This window comes from Macrotis lagotis, chromosome 2, assembly GCF_037893015.1.
Source record: "Macrotis lagotis isolate mMagLag1 chromosome 2, bilby.v1.9.chrom.fasta, whole genome shotgun sequence".
NCBI classification, from domain to species: domain Eukaryota; kingdom Metazoa; phylum Chordata; class Mammalia; order Peramelemorphia; family Peramelidae; genus Macrotis; species Macrotis lagotis.
Genome location: NC_133659.1, coordinates 147,414,312 through 147,428,656, shown reverse-complemented (window position 1 = coordinate 147,428,656; position 14,345 = coordinate 147,414,312). Strand labels below are relative to the sequence as shown.

The following is a 14,345-nucleotide window of genomic DNA, read 5'->3' as shown; positions in this document are numbered from 1 at the left end:
AAGAAAAAAAAAGGACACTTACTCTTCATCAAGGATAATGGGATGGCCAAAGAACATTTCCATGAAGCATTCCAAAAGTTTCTGAGTTCCCTGATGAAGATATAACTGATTGGCTAGCAAGGCAAAGCCACGGTTCTTCAAGAATTTATCTTTCTGTTCCTTAGATGCTCTACTAAAATATGCAGCCAGGAGCTAAGCAAAAAATGATTATGACAAACTTAGTTGATGATGTTTGTATTAAAAATATACTTTCTGTTCATTCTATTTAACATCATTAGAGAAGGAAATTTACAAAAGAAAGTATTATTAATACAGTAAGAAATATAGTTAACAGAATTTTTAGAATTCAGAGTTAGTAACAAAGTATTTGTATAATATTGAATAGTCTCTATTCTTTATCTCAAAAGAAAACAGATAATTGCTTTAAACCATATGATAAAACTTTCAGGAAGTGAGTCATGAAATCCTAATTCTAAAAAGTTGAGAAAATATTAAAGTTTGAAACTGTGTTTCAAAGAATGAATGATGACATGTCAAGCACTTTTACAGTGGGAATTCCTTTTGTACATGGGGTGGAGACTAGAGATTTCCTGAGGTTCTTAACTTTATAAAATTTGTGATTCTGTAGAATGTAAATCATTTTGTTCTATGTCTAAAAAACACTTAAATAATGCCATTAAACTAAGCTACCATTAATATTTACTTCTAAATATAGATTTACATAGGACTCAGAAAAATCAGCACTTGCTATTCCTGGAGAAATAGCTTTTAGCCTCAGCATAATGTTAATCAAAGTTATAAAAAGAACATCCATTCTTTATCTCAGAAGAAAACAATCTGATAATTTCTCTAAATCACAGAATAAACTTTTTGAAAGTGAGTCACCAAATCCTTTTCCCAGAAGCTGAGAAATAGGAAAGTTTTGTTTGTTGTTTGTTTTTATACACTAAGCTTTAAAGAATGGATGATGACTTATCAGGAGTTTTTACAATGAAGATTCTTTTTGGATACAGGGAGGACCAGATGGTCTTTCAAATTCTTTCTAACTCCATAAAATCTGTGATTCTGTTTAAAGTAAATGAATATATTCATTTTATTATGCATTTAAGAAACACTCAAATGACAAAAATAATTTATCCCATGTGCAAAATTTCTATTTTCCCCAAACTACTGCAAATGATTTGAAAGTAACCAGATGTGTGAATCTGTTGTCAAAATATTGCACTGACCAGAATATTGAGAACTAAATGGAGCTTGGCAATTAAATGAAAAAGCAAAAACAGAAAACTATGATTTTGGTTAGTTCATTATTGCTACTGAGTTAATAATACTGAATATTTTATAATCATCTTTGAGATGTAATTTTATTTACATATATGTAAATAATTTCCTAAATTAAAAGTCACATGTTAATATTTGTTCCTACTTTAATAACTCCTTGCTGTATAGGAGGTGAAGGGTGATTGAGAAGAACTATAAGTGTGTCTGCTTGAATAAGTTTGTCCATCACATGTTCAAGCATGATATCAGGCAGGATCAGAAGAACTCCACGTAAGAGGTCATATAACCCACAACATATAAGGACCAGACAGTCCTCAGTTGAACTAAAAATGAGAAAGAGAAAGTATTATCTCAACAGTAGGAAAGATATTTACTATAGAATTCAATACTAGTAACAAAGTATTGCTCTATTGAATAGTCTCTAAATTTAATGAGTTTTCTGACCTAATATTTATTCACAAATTTACTCAATAATATCACTGAAATACATCGGTAGTAAGTAAACATTAGCTATCTTCAAAAGTTTTCTCTGATTAAACAATTTTCTCTCTAATAATCATGTGGTTAAATAGAATACAATACTATATATCATTAAAGAGAATCTTTTGTAATTGAAATGTATTTAATTATAAGGAGTAAAAGAATAGATATATTTAATTTCAAGAATTGTTAATGTTCAAAGAAAAATTCCGTATTTGCATACCTATCAGTACTTGAAGTTGGCTTATAAGTTTGTTCATAACCTGGAGTAAAGGTAAAGTTTTCCCAATCTTCAGGAACAATGTTCTTGTCAGCAAGACTTGGCCATCGTGCAACAGCTGAGGATCCATTCTGAGAAGGAAAAGCTAGCCCTAAACTTGCAATAGTACTTTGGCTTCTCTGAAACGAAGAGAGTCCCTTTAGGTTATCAGGGCGGCGTAAGGAGAATTCATCTCCAGGACTTTCACCATCCAATCTCAGATCTGCAATGGGATCTTTATTATCCAATACAAAGGAAGGGTACTCTTCTGACTCTGATTTTGGAACATCATTGACAAAAATTTGTGGAGAAGGTAATTCTTCTGATTCACACAAGGTTTTTGCTGATTCACAGCTGCTGATGAATATCTCTTCATGAACTTTTTTCAATATTTCTGCATTTCCCCCAGAATTAGCTTTCTCTGGTTGAGCAGAAATACCATCTGGAATATTTTGTAAACTGTTGACACTCCAGCCCAAATTTCCTGACAGCTTACGAGGCTGAGTTAATGGTGAAGAAGCAGGTGATGTTGGTACACTTCTAGAGCGTAGAATTTGAACTATATTCTGATGTGGAATAATGCTCGGAGAACTGCTTCCTGACAAGATCAAATAGGAAATAACTTTTTAGCTTATACCTAGAACATTTCATCTGTCCAGCTGCCTTCAGATAATAAAATGATACACCTAAGTATAAATAAATAAATAATTTTCTGGATAACTATTATTTACTACTTTTAAAGCACCACATTTTAAAAAAATCAACTTAATGGAATTCTTTATAAAATAAATTATGTTAAATATTATTATGAGCATTATTTTATTACTATAAGATCATAGGATTTAAGAACTCACAAGAACCTTAGGATCCATGTAAGTTCAATTTCTCATTTTAAAGATGTGGATATGAAGTCAGGTAATTAAGAGGCTTGCCACATAAAATATTCTAACCTAGGTCTTTTGACTTCAAATCCTGTGTTTTTCCCATTTCTTAAGCTATCCTTCCCTGGTAACTTTTTCTAGATTACTCAGGGTTAACAATATTAAAAAATTTACTGCACTCTAGTAAATTAATGTTGTTGAGTTAAAGGATGCTTTTAAGGCTACTGAAGTACTAGCAGGGATGCTGGCTTCTTTGCTAAAGGGATCCAGATTTTACTTGACTTAACTAAAGGGGAAATAAAGAGGGAAAGAATTTGCTAACTAGATAAAAGGGAAAAAAAGAAAAAAAGGAGTTAAGTTAATAGAATTAACAGAGAAAGGGGTGATTAATGGAAAGAGATTTGAGAGCAGGAAAGAAAACCTGTTAGAAGAATCTTAAAGTATATTAAGCAAAAATAAAAAGAGTCAAAATATTTTGTTTGCTGAGGATAAGGATCCTAATTCAGGAAAAAACAATACTAGAGACAAAAATAGAAGAAGATATAACTTTGACTCTGATAATATTAAACATGTACAGATTAAAAATTTTTGAAAGAAAAAAGAGTGAAAGTTTGGATGTTAGTAGGAATTATTCAAATTATATTACTAATACTAAATGATATACTTTTATACATCTCAGAGACTAAAAATGAGGTTTTTGAGGTAGGAAAAGAGAGAGTAGTATTGTAGTCAATGTTACCTTCAGACAGTGAAGCAGTAAAACCAGATGGACTTATAACTGTAAATCCAGGACTACTAATACTTTTTCCTCCACTGCTAGAATGCCTCAGGTACATGATTGATTGTACTTTTTCCTGAAATATTTTGCCATCTAGAATAAAACAAGAGGAACAATTTAACATTTAAGAACTTTTTTTCTTAACAGAAGACTTTAAAAAGCAAAATTTATTAAACTAAAGCTTTTAACTCAGTGAATTAAATTCAATTTTAATAAAGAACTAAAAATTTACAAAAAATATCAATATAATTTAGGGGGCACATGTAAATAGATTATTCTTGTTTACAGTTTTCTTTTTCTTTTTTTTTTTTTTAGATTTTTGCAAGGCAAATAGGGTTAAGTGGCTTGCCCAAGGCCACACAGCTAGGTAATTATTAAGTATCTGAGGCCGGATTTGAACCCAGGTACTCCTGACTCCAGGGCCCGTGCTCTATCCGCTGCACCACCTAGCTGCCCCTTTACACAGTTTTCTAATGTATTTAAAGTTTAATTTGATTAATACCTCTTTTCAAGATAAAGCCCTTGTTTATTCACCTTACTTAATTTACTTATTTAATAACTGCAAAGAATGGATAGGCATGGATAAACTGTAATCTGCATCAATGGATGAAACATTCCAAATGATATTTATAGATCCATTTCAGTGGGTACCTAACCATATGATCTTTGTTCTTAAGAAGCTTATTATATTATTATATTTTCTATTTCTCTTCTTCACAAAGGCCTATTACAATGGTGGATATGTGGCAGTGGCTCAATAAATTCCTATTTATAGACTATGGAGGAAATAATTAATAGAAAAGTAGGCAAAAGTATCAATGAGACCACTGCTCCAGTATCATATTTTAACATCACTTTCAAAACTTTCAACTTGTGCAATCCTCTCCATATCTTCAACAGGATGGAACATGATCCTTGATGCAACAGGGAGCCAGGGAATGTTATCAATTAGGAGAATGAAACCACCATAGTTGTACTTTTTGAAGATTATTCCGAGAAGTGAAAAGGACAGGCTGGAGAAGAGAATTAATGGAAGTAGGGAGACTAGGGAGTAGATAAGAGGTGATGGACTAGAGTTTATTTTTAAACTCTAGAGTTTAAATAAACTAAATAAACTAGAGTTTATATTTATTTTTTTAATAGGGAATTTTTTGGGAATTCCTAATTCTTTTTTAAAAAATTTTTCCCCCAATTATATATAAAGAAAGCTTTCAGCATTCTTTTTTTTTTGCAAGGTTTTGAGTTCTACATTTTTCTCCTTCCCTCCAAAGCAGCAAATAATTCGATATAGTTTATAAACATGTACAATTACATTAAATATTTCCATATTAATCAAGATATGAAAAAGGAATCAGAACAAAAGGAAAAAACCTTGAGGAAAAAAGTTTTTAAAAATAAAAATAGCATGCTTTGGTCTATTTTCAGACTCTATAGTTATTTCTCTGGTTGTGGATGGCATTTTCTGTAACAAGTCTTTTGGAATTGTCTTTGGTTATGTATGAGAGATGGTAGAACTGTCTCTCACAGTTGATATCACACAGTGGTTGTTATCTATTATTGTGTATAATTTTATTCTGATTCTTCTCACTTTACTGTGCATCAGTTCATATAAAATCTTCCAGTTTTTCCTGAAATCTGCTCATGATTTCTTACAGAGCATCATATTCATATACCACAATTTGTTTAGCCATTCCTCAATGAATGGGCATCATCTCAATTTCCAAATCTCTGCAACCATAAAAAGGGCTGCTGTAAATATTTTTGTGTATGTAGGTCCTTTTGTTTTATTTTTTTTGCAAGATTTTAAGTTCTACATTTTTCTCCTTCCTTCCCTAGAGAGTGGTCTTGCTGGATTGGAGGATATGCACAGTTTGATTGCCCTTTGGACATAGTTGTAAATTGTTCTCCAAAAGGGTTGAATCAGTTCACAACTCCACCAACAGTGCATCAGTGTGCCAGTTTTCCCATATCCTCTCCAACATTGATCATTTTCTTTTTCTATCATATTAGCCAGTCTGATAGATGTAAGATGTTACCTCAGACTGATTTTAATTTGTATTTCTCTAATCCATAATGATTTAGAGCATTTTTCATATGACTATAGATGCTTTAATTTCTTCATCCTCATAAAGCTTTTTAATATTCTTTCACCATTTATCAAATGGGGAATGATTTGGTATTCTTATAAATTTAACTCAGTTATCTATATATTTTTAAAATGAGGTCTTTTATCAGAAACATTGGCTATAAAAATTTATTTTCCAGCTTTTGGCTTTCCTCATAATCTTGGTTTTGTTTGTGCAAACCCTTTTTAATTTAAAGTATTCAAAATTATCCATTTTGCCTTTTATAATGTCCTCTATCTTGTTTAGTCAAAAAATCTTCTCTCCATAGATCTGACAAATAATCTATTCCTTGTTCTCTTAACTGGCTTATGATATTACCCTTTATGTCTAAATTGTGTACTCATTTGACCTTATCTTTTTTTCCTGTTCTTTATTAAAGATTTTATTTGAGTTTTACAATTTTTCCCCAATATTACTTCCCTCCCCACCCCACCCCCACCCCACAGAAAGAAATCTGTCAATCTTTACTTTGTTTCCATGTTGTACATTGTTCCAAATTGTGTGATGAGAGACAAATCATATCCTTAAGGAAGAAACAAAAAGCATAAGAGATAACAAGATCAGACAATAAGAGATCTGTTTTTTTCCCCTAAATTAAAGAGAATAGTCCTTGAACTTTGTTCAAACTCCACAGCTCTTTATCTGGATACAGATGGTATTCTCCATTGCAGACAGCCCATTTGACCTTATCTTGGTATAGGGTATGAGATATTGTTCTATGTCTAATTTCTGTCATACTATTTTCTAGTTTTCCCAGAAGTTTTTTTCAAATAGTGAGTTCTTATCCCAGAAGCTAGAGTCTTTCGGTTTATCAAACAGTGGTTTTATAAGTGGAGAGATTTGAATCCTTTTGAAAAAATGTGAAAGAAGAATCAACAGTGGTTGGCAACTGATGCCTTCACAAGTATTCTACACTTTCCATACAATATCCACCACTTCAATATCAATCCTAGATCACCTTCTGTACTTCACTTCCTAGAGTGGAGGAAACCCCAATGATGCAATATTACCATGGCTTTCATGATTACTTATCAAACATCTCTGTTACTATATATTCTTCTCTCTACCTCAAAATGTCTTGTACATTCTTCTTTTCTCCTAAGAGGATGAGATTTCCCCTTTTCTTTACCAGCACACTATCTTTAATTGTTCTTCCACTCTAGGAAGTGAAGTAATAGAAGGTGATCTAGGATTGGTATTGATGTGACTGATGGGTATTGTGGAAACTGCAGTATACTTGTGAAGGCATCAGTTGCCAATCACTGTTGATTCTTCTTCCACATTTTTTGAATTTATCCACTCATAAAACCACCACTCTAATAAAAAAAAGTAGTACATGACTATAATAATCTACTTCCTGCAGACCCATGAACCATTAATCATTTTCTATAATATCTTCAGCTCTCTCTAATGGGGGTTTTCTCCTCTAAGAATCTGATTAGTTCTCTTAATATTCTTCTCCTTACTAGAGATAACCACACTAACTGTACTTGATTACCTGTTTCCTGCAGACCTGTGTACCATTAATCATTTCCTGTAAAATCTTCAGCTCTGTCTTATGGGAGTTTCCTCCTCTAAAAACCTAATTAGTTCTCCAATATCCTAAAAACCATCACAAAAGAAAACTTCTCTTAACCCTACATCTTCTCAAACTAACACACTCTCTCCCCTTTCTTCATGGTTAAATTCTGAAAAAGGAGTCCACCTCCTATGGCAGTATTTCCTCATTACTCAATCACTGTTTAACCACTGACATTCCACTCCCCCATCACTATCACCAAAACAGCAACTTCATCAAATATTGATTAAGCACCTTCTATGTTTCATTCACTTAACATCAATTACCAACTTCATGGGGATGACTCCTAAATTCCTCCTTCTTCTTCAGAGTCCCAGACTTACTTTTCTGTCCACAAGTCATCTCTACCAGAATGTCCCATTAATGTTTTTAATTTAAGAGGGTAAAACTAAGTTTCATCTGTCCAGCTAAAAATACTTCTCTTTTTAAAAATGTCAATATGTGTGGAATAATCATTTGTTTTTATCTCTCATGTCTGCAAGGCTAGAAGTAACTCTGATGTTTCTATTTCTTTACCCTTCACAGCCAAGCAGTTATCTAGTACTATAAATTCTGTCTTTACATAATTTCTAACATTAATTCCTACTGCCACCATTCTTGGTATAGGTTCTCACTTCTACTTATCTGTTCTCTTGAAATTGTCTCCTTAGACAGTTTCACATGCTCATTCTCTTTTACTTTCAACCCATCCTTCATACCACTGCCAAAATAACCTTTTTAAATTTAAACATAGATCTATTCGTATCACTCTTCTGCCAAAATAAAAAAAAAAAAAGAAGCAGTGAACAAGTCTATTCTATCCAAGTGAGGTTTAAATCTTTGGTTTAATATTCAAGGGTCTCAAAAATCTGACACCTAGTCTTTTCTTATATTAATCCCTTTCACACATTCTATGCTCCAAGCTAAAATATTCTATTTGTCCTTGAATAGGTACTGAACTCTTGCAAATCCATGCTTAATCATCTGTTGTTCCTAGGAAATGTCCTTTCTTCTTTTCTAAACTCAGTTAAGTCTCTCTCCTTAAAAGCTTAACTTAAATGTCACCTTCTGAAGGAAATCTGCCTGATCCTGTGATCACCAACAACTTTCTTATCAGACTTCACACAGCACTTTGTTCTGTACTTTTCCAAAGCACTTAACATATATATTATTGAATATTATACATTATCTTTGCTGATATAATTATTTCCTTCACTACAATGAGCCCCTCAAGGAGGAATCATGTGTTATTTAGATTTTCTGTCTTCCCTAAAGTCTAGCACAGTGCTTTGCATACAATAAGAACTAATATGATTGTTCTTTTTTTTATTGTAAGGGTAAAGTCTCTAAAATCCTACTTCCATGTCCCATTATAGTACACAGGTTAAATCACATTTCCCCGGTCAAATCTAACCAACTTCAGAAGGCACTGGTTGCAAGCAAAGGGAGGGACTGGTGAAATAATACTAGAATAACTGTTGCCAAATTGTGGAGGACCTTAAATGCCTAAAAGTTTCTGACAGTTTTTGAACTGGAGAATGTCTTGCTCAGATAGTACCTTTCACAAAACATTTTAATGAACACCTAATGTTACCTTTCTAAAAAAATTTCTTTAGTTATTAAATATAATCAAACACATGAACATACCTACCTATATGCAAGGAAAAGTAGAAGTTGGTGGGATTATGGCAAACATAAGTATTAGTAGGAGGATGAACTGCCAAGAGGAAGTTGAAAATAAGTGTCAATAATTCCAGATCAGGGGGTGAACCAAGAACTTCTTCAATTATTTTCACAAAGGAGCTACAAACCTCCCGAGGCATGGATGTCAGGTGCCCTTCTTTGTGTATCTGAAAACAACAACATTATTTTAAAGAGAACCATCAAATAACAAGATTCTTCAATTCATAGTACATTTCCGAAAAAGGATAATATTTAACTCAGAGGGAGTATAATGTAAGAGATAGATGCTTGGAGTCAGGAAAAACTGAGTTCAAAACCTGTCCTGATAGTTACAGACCGTGAGAGCTCCAGTAAAAGGATTCCTAGGTGGAAAGAGGTCCTTAAGCTAACAAAAATCAAGGAATCTTTGCAAATAGGGCTTAAGGGTCAACTATATAGAACTGAATTATATTGAACAATTAGCATTATTAAAGATTATTATTGATGAATGTTATTAAATATTTTCTATTTATAGAATTCATTAAAGAGTAATGACAATGCAGGTATGTTGTAATGGAAGGAGCAATGAACAGGTAGTAAAGATACCTGGGTTCTATCCCTATTACCTAGATGTATAAGCAAATCAATTAACTGTGTTATGTGTCAGTTTTCTCATCTGCAAAATGAGTCAGTGGACTATATTATTTTTTCTTTCTAATTCTTACATTCTATGATGTAACCCTGAAACAGGCATAGATATGATTATATAGAGAACTGCTAAAGCTCTCTGCCAAAATTAAAGTAGTTAATAATTTCTTGACCTATTTTAAGAGTAATTTCATACAGGGAGCAGCTAGGTGGTGCAGTGGATAGAGCACCAACCCTGGAGTCAGGAGGGGATCTGAGTTCAAATGTGACCTCAGACAATAATTACCTGGTTGTGTGACAACCCCATTGGCTTGAAAAAAGCAAAAAACACAACAAAACGAAACAAAAAAAAGTAATTTCATCCTTGAAACAGTAAAGGAAGCAAAAAGGGCTTGATGATTATCATTCATGCTCAGTAATCTGAGGGCAAGATTGGGTGGGGAAGGAGTGACAAAGTTTAACCAAGAATGAGGACTAACAAGGGAAAATAGGCGAAAGTAAAAGGGGGAATGGCAGAAAGAGGAAGATGAGAAATTCTAGGGTACTAGAAAGTAATTACTGAAATGATTGACTATAAGGAAATGATGAGTATAACTAGAATGCATGAATTTTTTTGGAGAAAAGACCACTTTAGCAAAAAAATGATTTAGAAGTAGAAGAGAAGGACGACTAGGTAGCACAGTGGATAAAGCACCGGCCTTGGAGTCAGGAGTACCTGGGTTCAAATCTAGTCTCAGACACTTAATAATTACCTAGCTATGTGGCCCTGGGCAAGCCACTTAACCCCATTTGCCTTGCAAAAAAAAGTAGAAGAGAGGAGAGCAACGAGTATCCTAACCCTTCCTCTTAGTTCATTCAGTATGAAAATTACCTCCCTTGGAGACTTGGGGATGTGGTATACTTCAAATTTCTAAAAATATAAGAGGATATAAATATCTACATATTTAAATCATAGGATTAAATAAGATAACATGTGAAACACTTTTCAAACTTTAAAGTGAAATACAAATGTTAATCTATAATCTGATATGGAACCAGTTCCTGCCTGAGGTAATTCATTTTCCTTTTGGAGTTGTTATTTGGTTGTTTCTGTCATATCAGACTCTCTGTGACCCCATTTAGGATTTTCTTAACAAAGATAATTCTTTGCCATTTCCATCTCTAGCTCATTTTATAAATGGTGAAACTGAAGCAAACATAGTTAAGTGACTTACCCAGGATCACACAGCCAGAAAGTGTTTGAAAGCCTGATCTGAACTCAGAAAGATGAATCTTCCTGACACCAGGCCTGGTACCCTATCTACTGTGCCACTAGGCTGCCCTCATTCTCTTTAAGATTCTTTAATTCTTGGAAAATTTTCCTTACCCTGAGCCTAAATCTCCTAGTTCTGCCTTTGAGGGCCAAGCAGAACAAATTTAATTTCTCTACAAAAACATTTAATACTAAGCATTAAAGAAGTAAATAAAAAAAATATTTTTAAAGGGATATAAGAATTCAAATTTTGCAAAAATACCTGCAAAACCTGACAAGTTAGCAGAAAGTGATGAACCACTCGAGCTTTCAATAATTGCTTGATATTGAACATCTGCAGGGGGTGATTAGCTCTAATAAGAACTTCAAGTGCTGCCAAAAGAGTTTTCCAAACACCTTGCTGGAAAAATAAGCAACATCAATTAGCAAAGAACAAGCTAAAAATGGTAAATTGCTTTCTAAAAATATATTCTATATACCAGCTTAATCATCTTCTTAATGATAATGATCAAATTTATCTGACTTTTGGTTGTCAGTGTTAGTAATTTCCCATACCAAACTATCTGGTATTCATTTTGTATTTCTCTGTGCTTCTTGTCCACTTCCCCAAGAAAGACATAAATTCTTCAGGCACCCCCCCCAAAAAAAAGTTGTATTTGAATCTGTGTATCCTAAGCACCTTACAATTAAATCAGCACTTAATAAATAATTAATGAAATTAATTCAAAGTATCCTTATACTGAATCAGTACTTACTCAATCCTTAATGAATGGAATTTACAGTATCCACAAATGTGAAAATGTTAAGTGATTTGCCCACAGTCACACAAACTGTAAGTATAAGTAGTAGCACCAAGATTGGGTCTCAAGTCCTCTGACTTTTTCCACTCTGCTAGTATTTGATGCTTCAATAAATGACCATATTCTGGTAATAAATAGAGAGTGTGTGTGTGTGTGTGTGTGTGTGTGTGTGTGTGTGTGTGTGTGTCCTAAGAAGACTATTTCACCATAAAAAGTGAGCTATCCAATGTACAATTAATACAATTGGTGAACTTAAGGTAAAACAGCATTTAATAGTAAATACACATGCAAAATCCAATGTTTCCTACACATACTTTAAAAACAACATGTATTCAAATAATGCCTTCCAAAGTAGGATGTTACAATGTAGGCTGATAATAAATTCTATATTTGAAAATGCAGACTCAAAAGATTGTTTTTTGCCTGAATCTATTATTGCATTGGCATAGGGAACTCTTAGGGAGAAAATTATCTGAACAGAACAATTGTTTTGTAACTTAATTAAGTTTCCCTACCTCCATCTCACAGTAGCTCCTCTTCCTTTGAGACCCATGACTTTGGTATCTATCACTCAAACAAATTCTGGTATGCTGTTGACTATAGACTCCTATCTCAAAATTTTTCTCTTCTCCCTATCTCCTGCCCTTATATTTTTTGTTCAGTTGTGTCCAACTCTTTGTGATCCCAAGGACTACAGAACACCACAACTATCTATAGGGTTTTCTTGGCAAAGTCACTGCAGTGATTTGACATTTCCTTCTCCAATGGATTAAGGAAAACAGAATTTAAGTGACATGCCCAGGGTCTCACAGCTATTTAAGTATCTGAAGTCACATCTGAATTCAAGTCTTCCTGACTCCAGGTTCAGCACACTATCTGCTGAGTCATCTAACTGGCTAACCCTTATACTAGGGGACTTCATAATGCATTTTTGACCCTTCCTCAAACACCCAACCCTTAGGATTTTCAACCTACTCATATAAAATGAGCTTTTCTTCCTCCTCATCTCAGTCACATACAAATATGATCATAACTTTGATCTCACTATAATCCACCTGTGTGTTCAATACACAAATCCCCTTATCATACTATCATCTATTGGCTTTTCACCTCCCCCTCTGCCTTATCTTACAAGACCCTATTCTGAGTATACACTATGGCCTCCATTAATTACCCTTCAGCTCTTCCCTAGGTCACCTTCCCTGTATTAACCATTCTCTCTTCTTTCCTCCATAATGAACCAAATTAACTTTGTACTGTACTCTTATCTTGAATCCCAAATCCTCTTATCCAATTACAGATTATGCCTAGCCAAACCCCAGCCCTGGATTGCTCCAGAACTTAAGTCACTTTCTCCACTCATGTAGCTGAATGAACAGAGAAAACCACATCACTGTTCTGACTGGACTCACTACTAATTTATGTTAATATACCTCAGTCAGGCTCTTCTTACTTTTAGGCAATCCTATTATACCTCCCTTATCAATTCACTATCTTACTCTCCACAGTGGGTCTTTCAAACTTATTTTGAACAAGCCTTGATTTAAGCTACTAAATATATTCTGTTTTTTTTTTCATTTTTAACATTTTATGTATTTTCCAATTATATACAATAGTAGTATGTACCCAACATTTTTTGCAAGGCTCTGAATTCTACAATTCCCTCACCTTCCTGCACCCCTGCCAGAAGGCTGTCTGACAGTCTCTACATTGTTTCCATGCCATACATTAATGTAAATTGAATGTTATAAGAGTAAATATAAGAATAAACATACCCCCCCTACCAAGAAGATGGGAAACCTCAAGAATAGAGACAGAAAACAATGGACTTCAGTCTGTGTTCAGATTCCAATGCCTCTGTCTCTGGGGTGAGTTGCTTTCTTTATCATAAGTCCACCAGAGAAGCTGCTTCAATATTTTTCCCTCAGTTGCTATTACGAGCTGTACCTCCACTCTATTTCTCCCCACTCTCATTTATTCTATTCTCTCTCTCCTTTCATCCTGGCCCTGTCCAAAAGTGTCTTGCATCTGAGTACCCTCTCCCTCGATCTTCCCTCTCTTCTATCCCCCCTTCCCCCTCCATTTCCCCTCATCCCGTCCCTTTCTTCCCATCCTTCTCCAGGGCAAGACAGATTTCCTCACCCTATTAAGTGTGCATGTCAATTCCTCTCTGAGCCATTTCCAATGAGAATGAAGGCATATATTCTGTTTTTAAAGTGATTCCCTTATGCTAATATGCAGATGAAGCAACATAAAAAACACACAACACATTAATTTATCATTCTTTGTGTTTGGAATGTACCCCACTTGGGTGTTTTAAAATCCTTAAACTTTCATTAATATTCAAGCCAAATGACACCTCTTTCAGAGAAAAAAAAATATGTCATCCCCTCGTCAAAAAAAAAAAAAAAGAGATTCCCAAAAGTTATCACAGGATCTTTTAAATACCATTCTAATGTATTTAATTCTCTATTTTCTATGGATCATTTCCTCCATCAGAATATGGGCTGGGACTTAAAATGTGAATGTGCATCTTCTTCAGCAGTAGAATGTAGAATAGTCAGGAGAACTGATTTCAATCCCTACATCAATCAGCTCCTTACTACGAGCTGACTTTGGG

General features: G+C 33.9%; 1 protein-coding gene across 1 annotated transcript in view; it reads right to left on the bottom strand.

Annotated features, from left to right (window-relative positions):
* Positions 1–14,345, bottom strand: part of LYST (lysosomal trafficking regulator) — a 190,352-nt gene that overhangs the window by 100,393 nt on the left and 75,614 nt on the right. Inside the window, exons 19-24 of the mRNA XM_074222963.1 lie at positions 11,188–11,325; positions 9,015–9,213; positions 3,641–3,772; positions 1,985–2,618; positions 1,427–1,604; positions 23–192 (exon numbers count right to left, since the gene is read on the bottom strand). Coding sequence (XP_074079064.1) covers positions 23–192; positions 1,427–1,604; positions 1,985–2,618; positions 3,641–3,772; positions 9,015–9,213; positions 11,188–11,325 — 1,451 coding nt within the window. The remainder of the gene's footprint in view (positions 1–22; positions 193–1,426; positions 1,605–1,984; positions 2,619–3,640; positions 3,773–9,014; positions 9,214–11,187; positions 11,326–14,345) is intronic.